A 14,579-nucleotide genomic window follows, 5' to 3' on the forward strand; every position below is an offset into this window, starting at 1 on the left:
TTAAAAGAAGAGTCAAACAGCTCTGTACCAGTATGTGTCCATGTACTATAACCTAATTATAATTCCCTGTAAATACTTCTTTGTAGAAGACATCTCTTTTGATCGAAGACACAAAAGATCCCTATAAAGATGATTATCTGGAAAAATAAAAGTGATTTGACTCCTTTGATCTAGGTCGTACCTGCTGTGGGAGAGTTGGCATGATGAGACTTTTTTGGCAGGTTGAAGATCTGTTCACCGGGGTCTGGGGGTGGAAGGGCGTCCTGTCCTTGTCTGGCTTCCATGGGATCATATTCTTTGCCATCATAGTTTGCATCAAAGAATTTCTTAAACCACTGAATAAAATCCAGGTTGTCTTGGAATCGTCCTTTAACCAATTTTTCTACCGGTATGACCTAAAAAGTAATCAGAAATTAGTCAACTATAGATGCATAGGAACTATGGGGCAAATTTACTAAGCCTATCGAGTGCTTAGACAGTCTAAACGTGTGCCACATTTATCGCGGTGGCTCATTCTGGATAGTAAATTTGGTGCACATTTAGACACTTTCCTCCCCCCTAATTTTACAATAATTTTACTGGTTGACTTGCTTTGTGCCAAGATTTTGGTGCATATTGGTGGATCCTCACCAAGTTACACACATCCTTCTTAAAGGGAATCTGTCCATCAACTTTATGCTGCCCATACTAAAAGGCAGATTAAGGCCCCTTTCACACGGGCGAGTATTACGCGCGGATGTGATGCGTGAGTTGAATGCATTGCACCCGCACTGAATACCGACCCATTCATTTCTATGGGGCTGTTCACATGAGCGGTGATTTTCACACATCACTTATGCGTTGCGTGAAAATCGCAGCATGCTCCTCTTTGTGCGTTGCGGTGCGATAATCCACGCAACGCAAGCCCCATAGAAGTGAATGGGGTTGCGTGAAAATCGCAAGCAAGTGTGGATGCGGTGCGATTTTCACGCACGGTTGCTAGGAGACGATCGGGATGGAGACCCGGTCATTATTATTTTCCCTTATAACATGATTATAAGGGAAAATAATAGCATTCTGAATACAGAATGCATAGTAAAATAGCGCTGGAAGGGTTAAAATAAATAATAAATAAATAACTTAACTCACCTTAGTCCACTTGCTAGCGTAGCCCGGCATCTCTTCTGTCTTCATCTTAGCTTTTTGTAGCAACAAGGACCTTTAGTGATGTCACAGTCATCACATGATCATCACATGATCTTTTACCATGGTGATGGATCATGTGATGACTGTGACGTCACCAAAGGTCCTTGTTGCTACAAAAAGCTAAGATGAAGACAGAAGGAGATGCCGGCTACGCGAGCACGTGGACTAAGGTGAGTTAAATTATTTTTAATTTTTTTTAACCCCTCCAGCGCTATTTTACTATGCATTCTGTATTCAGAATGCTATTATTTTCCCTTATAACCATGTTATAAGGGAAAATAATACAATCTACAGAACACCGATCCCAAGCCCGAACCTCTGTGAAGAAGTTCGGGTTTGGGTACCAAACACGCGCGATTTTTCTCACGCGAGTGCAAAACGCATTACAATGTTTTGCACTCGCGCTGAAAAATCGCGGGTGTTCCCGCAACACACCCGCACATTTTCCCGCAACGCCCGTGTGAAAGGGGCCTAAGGCCTAGTGCACACGACCGTTTTACGGTTCCGCATCCGAGTCACAGTTTTTGCGGCTTGGGTACGGACCCATTTACTTCAATGGGGCCGCAAAAGATGCGGACAGCACTTCGCGTGCTGTCCGCATCCGTTGCTCTGTTCCGAGGAACGCAAAAAAAAATATAGCATGTCCTATTCTTGTCCGTTTTGCGGACAGGAATAGGCATGTCTACAATGGGCCACATGTTCCGTTCCGCAAATTGCGGAAGACACGTGGGCGGCTTTTTTGCGGGGCCGTGGTTTGCGGACCGCAAAAAATGGCACGGTCGTGTGCATGTAGCCTAAAGTAGACACAAGTGAGTTGATTTCAGCGCTCTGTTATTTTGAGAGTTAAAAGTAAGTGGTTGCCGAGAACCAACATCACAATCCTTGCAGACTGGGCCTGGAAAAGAGTCCCGGCCACCTGAGAGGAGTCATGGTTATTCATACCACTTCTACCTAGTTTTCTCCCTTTCTGTCTAGGAGAGAACTGCCAGTCATCAGCAGATGGGTGAGAGAGCAGGAGATTATGAATATCCATGACTCTTCTCAGGTAGATGTGACTCTTTTCAAGGCCTGGGCTGCAATGATTATGATGTTGGTTCTCAGCAACCACTGACTTTTAGCTGATGAGTGACACACCGCTGAGATCAGCATTTCTGTCACTATTTTATGCTGCCCTTAGTGAGGTCAGCATACATTTGATGACAGGTTTCCTTTAAGGAAGTCTTTAAAAAGGGACAGATTTAGAAACCGGTCTAAAAGAAAAACTGTCTATTGTCTATGGCGATCACAAAATGGTTTTCATTTCCTAAAGTACTCTTAAAAAACTTTTGCTCTGATTGCTGTGGGTGACAAAGACAGTTTAGGCATCTTTAACATCAATCATTATGACGCTAGGAGTTTGGGTCATAGAAGCAGTCTGGGAAATACGGCCCATCCCACAGAGCATGTTTCCAGGACCGAACTCGCTTCTGTGAAAGAGGCATCTATTTTAGACAGTTTCATAAATCTTGGGTGCAAAGCATGTACGCCAGTTTTTAATTGGTGCAAATTTAGCCAAAATTCTGGCACATTTAGCTCACTAAATCTCCTCCAATATGTTCACACAGCAGTTTTTCCACCCACGCATATTTTTTGGTGTGTATTCTGGGGCAAAATCCATGTGCGATATTCTCAAAGCTCCCCCCATCCCCCACTGCCTCAATTGAAAATCAGTCTCGTTCACACAGTGGCTTATTAAGCGGAATTTTGGTGTGGAGAGTTGCACCGAAATTTCAGAGTTGCATCCTCTCTGCCATTGAGACGTCGAGAAGGGACATGTCCTTTCTCAGTGCGGCCGGGGCTTTAAGCCGCCACTCTGCAATCCTCAGCGCTGCCTCCCATTCAGATGTATGGGAGGCAGAGGACGCGGCCATCGTCTGTTTTTCAGCTGTCCGTGCCAAAATTTCTGCTTACAAAGCGCCGTGTGAACGTCCCCTTAAAAGCATGCCACTTCTTGGCGCAGTTTCCATGGCGGTTGACCACATGCAGATTAGCTGTATTAAATAAGGTAATTCCATGTGCAGATCTACAACTTAAAATCCATGGCAGAAATCCGGGGGTCAGCCTCCAATTTCTACTGTGGATTACATGGCATATTTTTCCGACAAAACAATTCGCTATGTGTGAATGGAGCTGTGGTGATCGGGCTCTGTACATGGTTAACTTATGGAACCATTAGGTTGCTGCCTAAAGCTGGCTCTTCTGTCCGGCTACCACCAACTAATGACATCATTTTAATATTTAGGGTTAAGTTTAGTTGAATAGAAGATAGTAGATTAATCAGTCTTCATGAAGGTGGCCCTCGTGTACGGCTTGTGAAGTAGAGCAGGAGATATAACCCTGTGTAGTGTTTGTGAACTCCTCTGCCTACAGCACTCCCACGTTTTTCTCTGACCTGTTAGAAAGTTACATGAAGTAAACTGTGGATGAAGGCAATTTTCTTACTAGTGACTGTATTTGTGAGTTATCCCCTCCCTTCTGATCCTCAGCTGTGTCATATGACCAGCAATCAGACTTTCCAAATAACACAGCATCTTATGTGTAGACAGGAAGCATCTTATGTGTAGACAGGAAGCCAGTTTCTGTATGTATTCCTATGGGAGCATCAATGTCAGTCTCATAGGAATGAATAGAGAGGTGACTGACCTCCTGTCCTCTGTTACTTGGAAATAAGTGTTGGTCACATGACACAGGATCAGAAGGGAGGGGATAACTCACAAATACAGTCACTGGCAAGAAAATGACCTTCACTACAGTTTACATTATGTACCTTTCCAACAGGTCAAAGAATAAAACATTTTGTGAGTGCTACTTTAAATAAGCAATAATGTATTTAATCAATAGTTCATCTCTACAACTATTTGTACAAATACCATGCATTCTAGTTTGCTGAACTAGTTCACCCAGTCCTCAACCACAGAACCATGAGAATCGGCAGACATAACACTACAGCTTATCCTGTGAGAGTTAGATAATAAGAGTGTCATGTTAACAAGCGATAAGATATTCACTGTTATATACTGCCAGGATATTTTTGGAATCTAGACAGATAGGAACCTATTGAGCTCATAACTTCCCATGGTTTATTAATTGTATACCATGTAATATTTACTGTGATTTACTATGTGTGTATATGGATAAATAGATAAATGGATAGAAACTTGCATGCTAGGATATAATTGGGCATAGGATGAAACAAGTACTGTTAGGTTCTGGCAGGTGTTCTATGAGTGCAGTAATATTGCAGAATATGTGCTACTTCTGTACTGTAAAGAATGTCTATTACCATGATCAAATTTATTAAACCAAACATACTGTCTGGTAAAGTCAATCATGGTGGCTAAAATGAGGCATGTGTCTCTGCAATCAGTAATACTGATCAGATTCCTGCCCATGAAATCATGTGCATGCGCAGGCAGAAGTACCATCAGCGCATGGTACTGATGGTACATGACCACAAGAGATCTTCACTGTGACAGCACATGCACGAGATTTCAGGACCAGGCATCTAAGCAGTGAGGATATCTGGCCCTGTCAATGTCACTGGAATAGGGCATGGCTACAGGGAGAGGCGGAGATGTAGTGGTGCTGTGAGGAGCAAGGCCAACCCCTCATTGCTTTGAGCACCTCATTTATATATAACTAAAAATAAGAAGTTCTCTGCATTGGTAATATCATTTGCAAAGAGAAAGAGCTAATTTTAGTCACCATGATCAGCCCTACCAGGCAGTATGCCTGGTTTAATAGGGTTTATCATAGTGACAAATATTCTTTAAGGGTGCTGTATGGAGTTAAAGAGTTAGCACAAATGTATATGCAGGTAGGCTAAAGCAAGCTCTGCCTATACACAAACTACTAAATAGCTTATTTTCTGCTAATGTTAGATAATGTAAATGTGCTTGAAAGGGTTCTGCAGTTTTATAATCACATTTTTTATCTGCCCAAAGTACCCCAAACACCGCAAATTTTTGACCCATAGACCTGTTTTTTAGGTCAGCACTTTCATTGTCCTTTTCCCAGCATCACTGCATCCTGGCAGAATGTTTACAGGCAGAACTTCCTGTTTTCCTCAGCTTCCTGTTGGGTTTTCTAGCCAATCCCAGCATACTTATTTAAAGGGGTTGGCCACTCTGTTAGCACTTATTAAAACTATAAAGAAAGTAGGGAGATATAACACTTACTAATATATCTTCTTAAGCAGATCTGCCTGGTTTTCCTGCTATTGGCAGCCACGCCACCTCCTGTCCTGCTCTCACCACGCCCTCTTCTGTCCTGCTCTCACCACGCCCCCTCCTGTCCTGCTCTCACCACGCCCCCTCCTGTCCTGCTCTCACCACGCCCCCTCCTGTCCTGCTCTCACCACGCCCCCTCCTGTCCTGCTCTCACCACGCCCCCTCCTGTCCTGCTCTCACCACGCCCCCTCCTGTCCTGCTCTCACCACGCCCCCTCCTGTCCTGCTCTCACCACGCCCCCTCCTGTCCTGCTCTCACCACGCCCCCCCCTGTCCTGCTCTCATCACACCCTCTCCTGTCCTGCTCTCACCACGCCCCCCTCCTGTCCTGCTCTCACCACGCCCCCTCCTGTCCTGCTCTCACCACGCCCCCTCCTGTCCTGCTCTCACCATGCCCCCTCCTGTCCTGCTCTCACCATGCCCCCTCCTGTCCTGCTCTCACCACGCCCCCCTCCTGTCCGGCTCTCACAGCTACCTGTCTTTCCATTCCTGCAGGTGCCATGTAGGCGCTACCTTGTCGATGCCTGAAGGAGTGTGCTGCTGTCTGGGTCCTAAAGCACCCTGCTTGTATCAGATGTGCTTTCCTTTTGTGACTAGCACTCCTGGCTGTGCAGGGCTGGCAGGGCTTAGCAGGGACACTTGTTAAAAGCTGAAATAAAGACACTTTTGCAGGAGGAAGGGAGACTGAGGAGAATATGTGATGGCTGATCTGACTGCAGGCTCTGCCCCCTCTGTTTCCCCTGTACTGAGAGGATCCCGCCAACATGTGAGGATGTAGCAGAGCCAGGGAAGCGCTGTGGACCACAAACTGTGAGCAATCCCAGTGTCTGTCCTGTTTATGGCCCCTCTGCTCTGTGTTCTTATCACAGACATGATATTACAGCCAGACCAACAGTTCAGGAGCTTTAACCCCTTGTGAGCTGTCAGTATGGATGAGGTCAGTGATATCAGCAGCAGTCACTGGTCTGACCATCTATAAATGTGCGCCCTCTCCATCCTGCACTCTGTATATGGTGATATGTGACCCCCACCACTGCATATAGAGATCTGTGACCCCCTGTACACTGTATACAGTGATCCGTGCTAACAGTAGTCCACGAGTGCCTCCGGAAGTCCGCTCTGGCCCCATTCACTCTAATTGGTAAAGGTCTGAGATGCGGCCACAGCACAGCAAACATGCTGAGAGGCGGCCAGACAAAAAACGCAGCGTGCTGGGCATCAGTGAATAGGGGCGGAGCGGACTCCCAGCGGCACTCGTGGGCTAGAGTTAGCACAGATCCGGCAGGGGAACAGCCTGCTAACGCTAGTGTGAAAGTAGCCTTGTCGTGTGATGATAGACTGGAGGCTCCTCTCTATGTCAGCAGATCGATTTGTACAAATTTATTCATCAGAGTTCTTGTGCAACAAAGATCTGTCCCCCCGCTCAACAGCCCTCCTCCGGCAGTCCGTGCACCTAAACAGAGATCTATGACAGCTCAGTCCGAAAATTGCCGAAAATGAACATAAATTTGTTGGGGCGACTGGCAACTCCCCCTCCTGGCAATTGTCACGCCCTTTTTTTCTTTATTTTTTAAAGGCACATGGCCCCCCCCAGTAACATATGTATGATACATTAGCATCATATTCCTGTATGCTGCTGGGGCTGGGGCGCACTTCCTATTGCTATGTCTGTACAGCAGTTATTCACTGAGTTATTGATATTATCTGAGGGCCTCTTGTCTCTATGGAAACACAGGTGGGCGGGGATGTCATGTGACTGCTCCTCTGAGCATGCTTGCTGCAATGCATGCTGGGATAATTACTTTCACTTTACAGCTGCTCCTCCCACACAGTCGGTCTGAGGAGCCTCCTCCAGGGAGCCGCGTCATGGTGAACAGGTTAGAACAATGACATACAGCCAGTACATGTCACATGAAAGAAATGCTTCATGGTTTTGGCTATTGTCTAGGGCACTTTGGATTTTTGATACTTAGGGTGGCCAACATCTTTAATTATAAATTTTACTATAGGTGGTCTGGAAGGTCATTACACAATGTACTACCCCTGAATGCACTTAAAAGAGTTTGGATTTGGTAGAACATTAATAAAAAGAACCATAAAAGTTTCAAACAGCAAAATCCACAATAAATCCAGGTCTGGCTTCGTAAAAAATCCACTGTGGAAATACCACCCCAAATAGCAGATTTTGCAGAGTTTGCTCCAGACTCCCACCAATTGCTCCCACCAATTTTACCCTATGCATTGCAAAGGATGAACTCCACGGTAGAAATCACCATCATAATTTGACATGTTGCAGATATAAAATCTGTAAATTTACACTGGAGATTTGTTTCCCCAGCATGTGGGTGCGATTCTGCTTTGCTGATACTATAAAATGGAATGGAGGGAGGAAAATCTGCATCCTTTACACCTTTGTGGCCAAAAACTTAAGATGGGGCCTGTAAAAAATAAATCTAATTATGCTATAAAATTCTGAATTTAGATTGAGCAGAGCAGAAGTGCAGGATTCAAGTGTCTCCATGCGTATTTGCCACATGTAGACGTACACTTACAGTTAACTCTGATAATAAATTTACTCAGTAATATTAGGCAAAACGCATCCATCATGCCCTAACCTGTAGTTTGCGCTCTAGGATCAATTCATTTGACTCCAAAGCAGTGTTACCCAGCAATGTACCGTAATACATTCCTGAGGAAAATTTAACAGGGAGCTTCATGGTGATAGTGGAATTAGAAGAAGGGGAGATAAAATTGTAATTTGAATAATGTAATTGAACTGGAAGAGATAAATATGGTAATTGAGCTACGAGAGATAGCAAAACACAGTAAAATAGAACCTGAAAACATTACAGTGTAGTCTGGTCGGCATGTGTGAAAATGGAACTGGCGAGTAAATTACAGGATGAAACTTACATTGCAGACCCCTGTTATCTGCACCGCCAGACATTTTCATACAATGACTCAGTAAACAATGTGTTTGTGGATATGACAACCGACCTTCTTACTATGGAAGGGCTTGGTGTGCAAAGTCACAGCATACCTGTCCTTTGCTCCCTAAAGGTGACCATACACTTTCATCTAAAGCTAATCAAAACAGACGATTTCAGCCCAAATGATCTTTCATCGGGTGAAATTGAACAAACGATCTTTTTAGCCAACCCATGGCCGACCATTATCATCTGAAAAGAAGTCGGGCGTTTTTGACATTTTCATCTAGTAGCTGAACGAAAGATCTTTTGCTCAAAGAAAGATCGTCAGTGGACAAAACATCTCTCTTTGAAACAAGAGCTTTTACTTAAAGGGGTTGTCCAGGTTCAGAGCTGAACCTGGACAGCCCTCCATTTTCACCCCGGCAGCCCCCATGACATGAGCTCGGAGCAGTTCATGCTCCGATGCTCTCCTTTGCCCTGCGCTAAATCGCACAGGGCAAAGGCATTTTTCAGAGTTCCGGTGACGTACCGGGGCTCTCTATGGGGCTGACAGGAACCCCGGTGACGTCACCGGCACTGATGGGCGGGATTTGGCTCTGCCCTAGCCAGTAAAATGGCTAGGGCAGAGCTAAAGCCCGCCCCTCAGAGCCGGTGACGTCACCGAACACACTGCTGGGCGGAAGTTACCGCCCGGCAGTGTGTTATTGAAAACAAAAGAGCCCGTGCCCTGCGCGATTTAGCGCAGGGCACTGGAGCGCATTGGAGCATGAGATGCTCCGATGCTAGGCTCAGGGGGGCTGCCGGGGTGAAAATAAGGGTATGTCCGGGTTCAGCTCTGAACCCGGACAACCCCTTTAACACATACGGCCAGTTTGACCATGTTTGCGAAAAGCACATTCATCAGATGTTTGTTTGTTCAACTATCAACTTACTTCTAGGCAATGTGTACGGCCACTATTAGGGAATCGTGCATATTAGTCAGTTGATCAAAACAGATGATTTCAACCAAAACGATCTTTAGTTGGGTGAAACAACAAACAATTGTTTTAGCTGACTGATGATAGACTGCCATAGTTCCCAGAATTAGATGATGGGCAATACAAGTTGACTCGTCCTCTTTCAGGGACAGTTATTTTTTTCCTAGGTTTACTTCCCTTTGGAGAGAAAATCATGTTCGCACCGCAAGACACCCTAGCTGTGACATTAGTTTCTAAAACTATATCCAAGTTCGAAACTGGGATCCATCTAAATTTGCATACAGGCTGTAAAACATAAAAGTGAGCAATCCAATATGTTTAGTATAAGGAAGGTTTTAAAACCAGCACAGAAGGGCGTTTTTAATATTGCAGAATTCCTCAATTACATGAGGACAATTTGGCATCTACTTCAAATGCATCAATTTTGCCTTCCTCTAGAATTAAAGGGATTGTCCAACTTTTATTAAGTGATGAGGATAAGCCTTCACAAGCTGATTGGCGGGGGTCTGGCAACCTGCGTCACAGAAGATAACTGTCTACTTTACGGTGGACTGGGCTTGTCACTGAAGCGCTGCTCCCTGACTGTTGGAGGTGCGGGGTGTCAGACCCCTGCTGATCAGCTAGTGATGCCTTGTCCTGGGAATAAGATGAGGACACCCCATTTAACCCTATATTATATAATAACATACATACATAACTTTCATATGTCCAGATCACTGCAGAGTTGTAGAAACATAAATGGGTATGTGTAGCAATATATCAGTAAACTCACATAGAGGCAGGCAGGGGTGAAGCCCCAATAAAGGAGGGGGGACTGCCTGGTCTCCTGTAGACTCAACGGCCCTGCAATTTTCCCAGGAGATGCTGATGAGATACAAATCATGCTTTGGCACTTTGCCACCTACTATTTTAGTAATTACCCAGCACGACTGCATTTTCCCAAAGCTTTCAGTTGACGGCAATAACAGCAGGAACTATGAACATTTTTTTTACATACCTTATCGACATTCATTCTTTTAAATGAGGCTTGTAGCAGTTTGAAATTGTGAATGTACTCGTGTTCCAGCTTGGCTTGAAACTTGACCTTCTTTAGGCTTATGCATTGTGGGAAGAGCATATCCATAAACTGGCAGTAGGCAGCACCTGTGGAGAGAAGCCAGGAGAATCACACACAGGGTAGGAACAGATTGGAACAGTAGCGCTCTGTCATCACATAGTGATCAGATGTGTTTCCAACTCCTTATGTAGAAGAACAGTTAATATTTGTGAAGCTGTGCGGAATGATTTATGGACAATGTTTTCAAATAGTGTGCGAGATATGAGGACCCTAGAGCAGAGGTCGCAATATCGCCTGTAGAGGCCACACAAAAAAAAGGTCTCACAAGCATCAATACCCTTCAAACTTTTCCCTGCCATTCACGAGTGCATTGCGCGCTATGAAAGGCACATCGATACTGCCGATGCCTGAAATATCCAGTAAGGCTTCTTTCACACTTGCGTTGTTTAACGGCTCCGTTTTGATTTTGCACATCAGGATGCATTCGTTCCGTTAGGGTGCAGTTGTGTGAAATCAAAACTGAAAAAAAAAAACAGAATGAAAAGGATACAGCGGCTCACTGCTATTTCGTATGGATAGGTGCTCACCCTCAGGTCTTACCCTCAAGACCAAAAATTGATATACCGTAAATAAATAGATGAGGGGGCACACTCAGAAGGAAAACACTGTTGGATGATGTAAATTTGATTTAATAAAAATAATATAAAAACAAACCCCTAAAATACACATAAAACATATACATCAAAATATCTGAATATGAAATATGCAGCAACCAAATGCATAAGAATATAGCAAAAAACACCAGTGTCCCACTTAGGTTTGCAGATATAAATGTAGCGATCACTGCTGTATATTTGAATATCTAACACACAATTTGATGATGAGGCAATCTAATTGGAAATTGATGGAGACAGCACTGTGGCCCCTTAAAATGATGTTGGAAAGCCCGCACTATGCTGCAGCTATAGTGCCGTGGCTTTGAACAATGTTCCAATTGGGAATGGAGTGTAGGTGCCTTTTTCCTTGATTATCAGGATTCTGTGTCCTTAGATATATGCATCCACTTAGGCTGCTAGTAGTGGCTCGGATTAAAGATCAAAGTCCGATACTTCGTTTATACAGAGATGCGTATATACCCTCCAAGTTACTTACTGATTCTTGCCGCTGTGACTTCTTATCCTTACCCCTTCTTGCTGCGAGACTGCAGCGCTGGTATCCCAGGTGGCCGTACACGGCCGGCTGTGGCGTCCCACGTGACCTGGTCTCTGGGGTTCCGGGTAGACGCTTGTCTATGACGTCACTACTATGCGGCTGTAACTTTGGTATTGGAGATGAACCGTTGGTATTTGTAGACCGCTGGTATTTTTCGATGATATTTAACGATCTTGCTGATGTTAAGGTTCCTTTCTTTGTTGTTTAGAATCCACGCTCACTCTGATATGCCATGGATGTGGCATATCAGAGTGAGCGTGGATTCTAAACAACAAAGAAAGGAACCTTAACATCAGCAAGATCGCTAAATATCATCGAAAAATACCAGCGGTCTACAAATACCAACGGTTCACCTCCAATACCAAAGTTACAGCCGCATAGTAGTGACGTCATAGACAAGCGTCTACCCGGAACCCCAGAGACCAGGTCACGTGGGACGCCACAGCCGGCCGTGTACGGCCACCTGGGATGCCAGCGCTGCAGTCTCGCAGCAAGAAGGGGTAAGGATAAGAAGTCACAGCGGCAAGAATCAGTAAGTAACTTGGAGGGTATATACGCATCTCTGTATAAACGAAGTATCGGACTTTGATCTTTAATCCGAGCCACTACTAGCAGCCTAAGTGGATGCATATATCTAAGGACACAGAATCCTGATAATCAAGGAAAAAGGCACCTACACTCCATTCCCAATTGGAACATTGTTCAAAGCCACGGCACTATAGCTGCAGCATAGTGCGGGCTTTCCAACATCATTTTAAGGGGCCACAGTGCTGTCTCCATCAATTTCCAATTAGATTGCCTCATCATCAAATTGTGTGTTAGATATTCAAATATACAGCAGTGATCGCTACATTTATATCTGCAAACCTAAGTGGGACACTGGTGTTTTTTGCTATATTCTTATGCATTTGGTTGCTGCATATTTCATATTCAGATATTTTGATGTATATGTTTTATGTGTATTTTAGGGGTTTGTTTTTATATTATTTTTATTAAATCAAATTTACATCATCCAACAGTGTTTTCCTTCTGAGTGTGCCCCCTCATCTATTTATTTATGAAAAAAAACAGATCCCTCACTAAATACATTGAAAGTGAATGGGTGATGGTTTTCAGGCTCCTAAAAAAAAAGAAAAAAAAAAAAAGAAGATCCATCACCATTGACTTAGGTCTCATGCACACGACAGTTTTTTTTCACGGTCCGCAAAAACGGGTTCCGTGGGTCCGTGATCCGTGACCGTTTTTTCGTCCGTGGGTCTTCCTTGATTTTTGGAGGATTCACGGACATGAAAAAAAAAGTCGTTTTGGTGTCCGCCTGGCCGTGCGGAGCCAAACGGATCCGTCCTGAATTACAATGCAAGTCAATGGGGACGGATCCGTTTGACGTTGACACAATATGGTGCAATTGCAAATGGATCCGTCCCCATTGACTTTCAATGTAAAGTCAGGAGTCCCTTTACTTTCACACTTGCGTTCATATAATGCAGACGGTGGCTCCGTTCAGAGCGGATCCGTTTGTATTATATTGTTAAAACATTTCTAAGTGTGAAAGTAGCCTCAGACGGATCCGTCCAGACTTTACATTGAAAGTCAATGGGGGACGGATCCGTTTGAAAATTGAGCCACAGTGTGTCATCTTCAAACGGATCCGTCCCCATTGACTTACACTGTAAGTCTGGACGGATCCGCTTGCCTCCGCACGGCCAGGCGGACACCCGAAGATAACTTGAAGCGTCCCCATCACCATGGGAACGCCTCTATGTTAGAATATACTGTCGGATATGAGCTACATCGTGAAACTCAGATCCGACAGTATATTCTAACACAGAGGCGTTCCCATGGTGATGGGGGGGGGAGATGGGAGGCCGCACACTGGCCACCAATGTTGTTACTGCTATAAAGGGAGGGGGGGCCGATGGGGGCGCACACTGTGCCACCAACGATTTATTACAATAGGGGGGGGGCGATGGTGGGCGCACACTGTGCCACCAACGATTTATTACAATAGTGGGAGGGAGGGGGGGGGCCGCACTGGCCACCAATGATATTCAAACTGGGGAAGGGGGGGGGTCTGCCCCCTGCTGCCTGGCAGCCCTGAGCTCTTACAGGGGGATATGATAGTACAATTAACCCCTTCAGGTGCCACACCTGAAGGGGTTAATTGTGCTGATCACGGCCCCCTGTAAGAGATCGGGTGCTGCCAGGCAGCAGGGGGCAGTCTTGTACACAGTTTGTAGTGTATTCTAACTAGAAGCGTCCCCATCACCATGGGAACGCTTCTGTGTTAGAATATACTGTCGGATATGAGTTTTCATGAAGTGAAAACTTAGATCTGAAAAAGCTTTTATGCAGACGGATCTTCGGATCCGTCTGTATGAAAGCAACCTACGGCCACGGATCACGGACACGGATGCCAATCTTGTGTGCATCCATGTTCTTTCACGGACCCATTGACTTGAATGGGTCCGTGAACCGTTGTCCGTCAAAAAAATAGGACAGGTCATATTTTTTTGACGGACAGGATACACGGATCACGGCCTTGGCTGCAAAACGGTGCATTTTCCGATTTTTCAACGGACCCATTGAAAGTCAATGGGTCCGCGAAAAAAAAACCTGAAAACGGCACAACGGCCACGGATGCACACAACGGTCGTGTGCATGAGGCCTACATTGTTTTTGGTGACGGATCTTTTTATTTTTCATTTTTATGATCGGACACAAAAGTACAGCTTGCAGCGGTTTTGTTCTCCGGTCACAAAATGGAATGCTGCCAGAATGGAAGACATCCTAATGCAACCTGAACGGATCCCTTTCCATTCAGAATGCATGAGGACTAAACGGAAACTTTTTTAATTTTTTTTTACGGTATTGAGATCCTCTGCTAGATCTTAATACCAGAAAACAACAACGCAAGTGTGAAAGTAGCCTAACAAAGCTCCTTAGAGCAATAT

At 44.9% G+C, this 14,579-nt stretch overlaps 1 protein-coding gene across 3 annotated transcripts in view; it reads right to left on the reverse strand.

Moving 5' to 3' along the window:
• The window catches only part of MAPRE2 (microtubule associated protein RP/EB family member 2), a 195,049-nt gene that overhangs the window by 39,471 nt on the left and 140,999 nt on the right, over positions 1-14,579 (reverse strand). For all 3 annotated transcript variants that reach the window (XM_044293578.1, XM_044293580.1, XM_044293577.1), the window contains 2 exons: positions 10,357-10,502; positions 182-395 (listed from right to left, as the gene is read on the reverse strand). In XM_044293578.1, the coding sequence (XP_044149513.1) occupies positions 182-395; positions 10,357-10,502 (360 nt within the window). The remainder of the gene's footprint in view (positions 1-181; positions 396-10,356; positions 10,503-14,579) is intronic.

Source organism: Bufo gargarizans, chromosome 5 (genome assembly GCF_014858855.1).
Source record: "Bufo gargarizans isolate SCDJY-AF-19 chromosome 5, ASM1485885v1, whole genome shotgun sequence".
Taxonomy (NCBI): domain Eukaryota; kingdom Metazoa; phylum Chordata; class Amphibia; order Anura; family Bufonidae; genus Bufo; species Bufo gargarizans.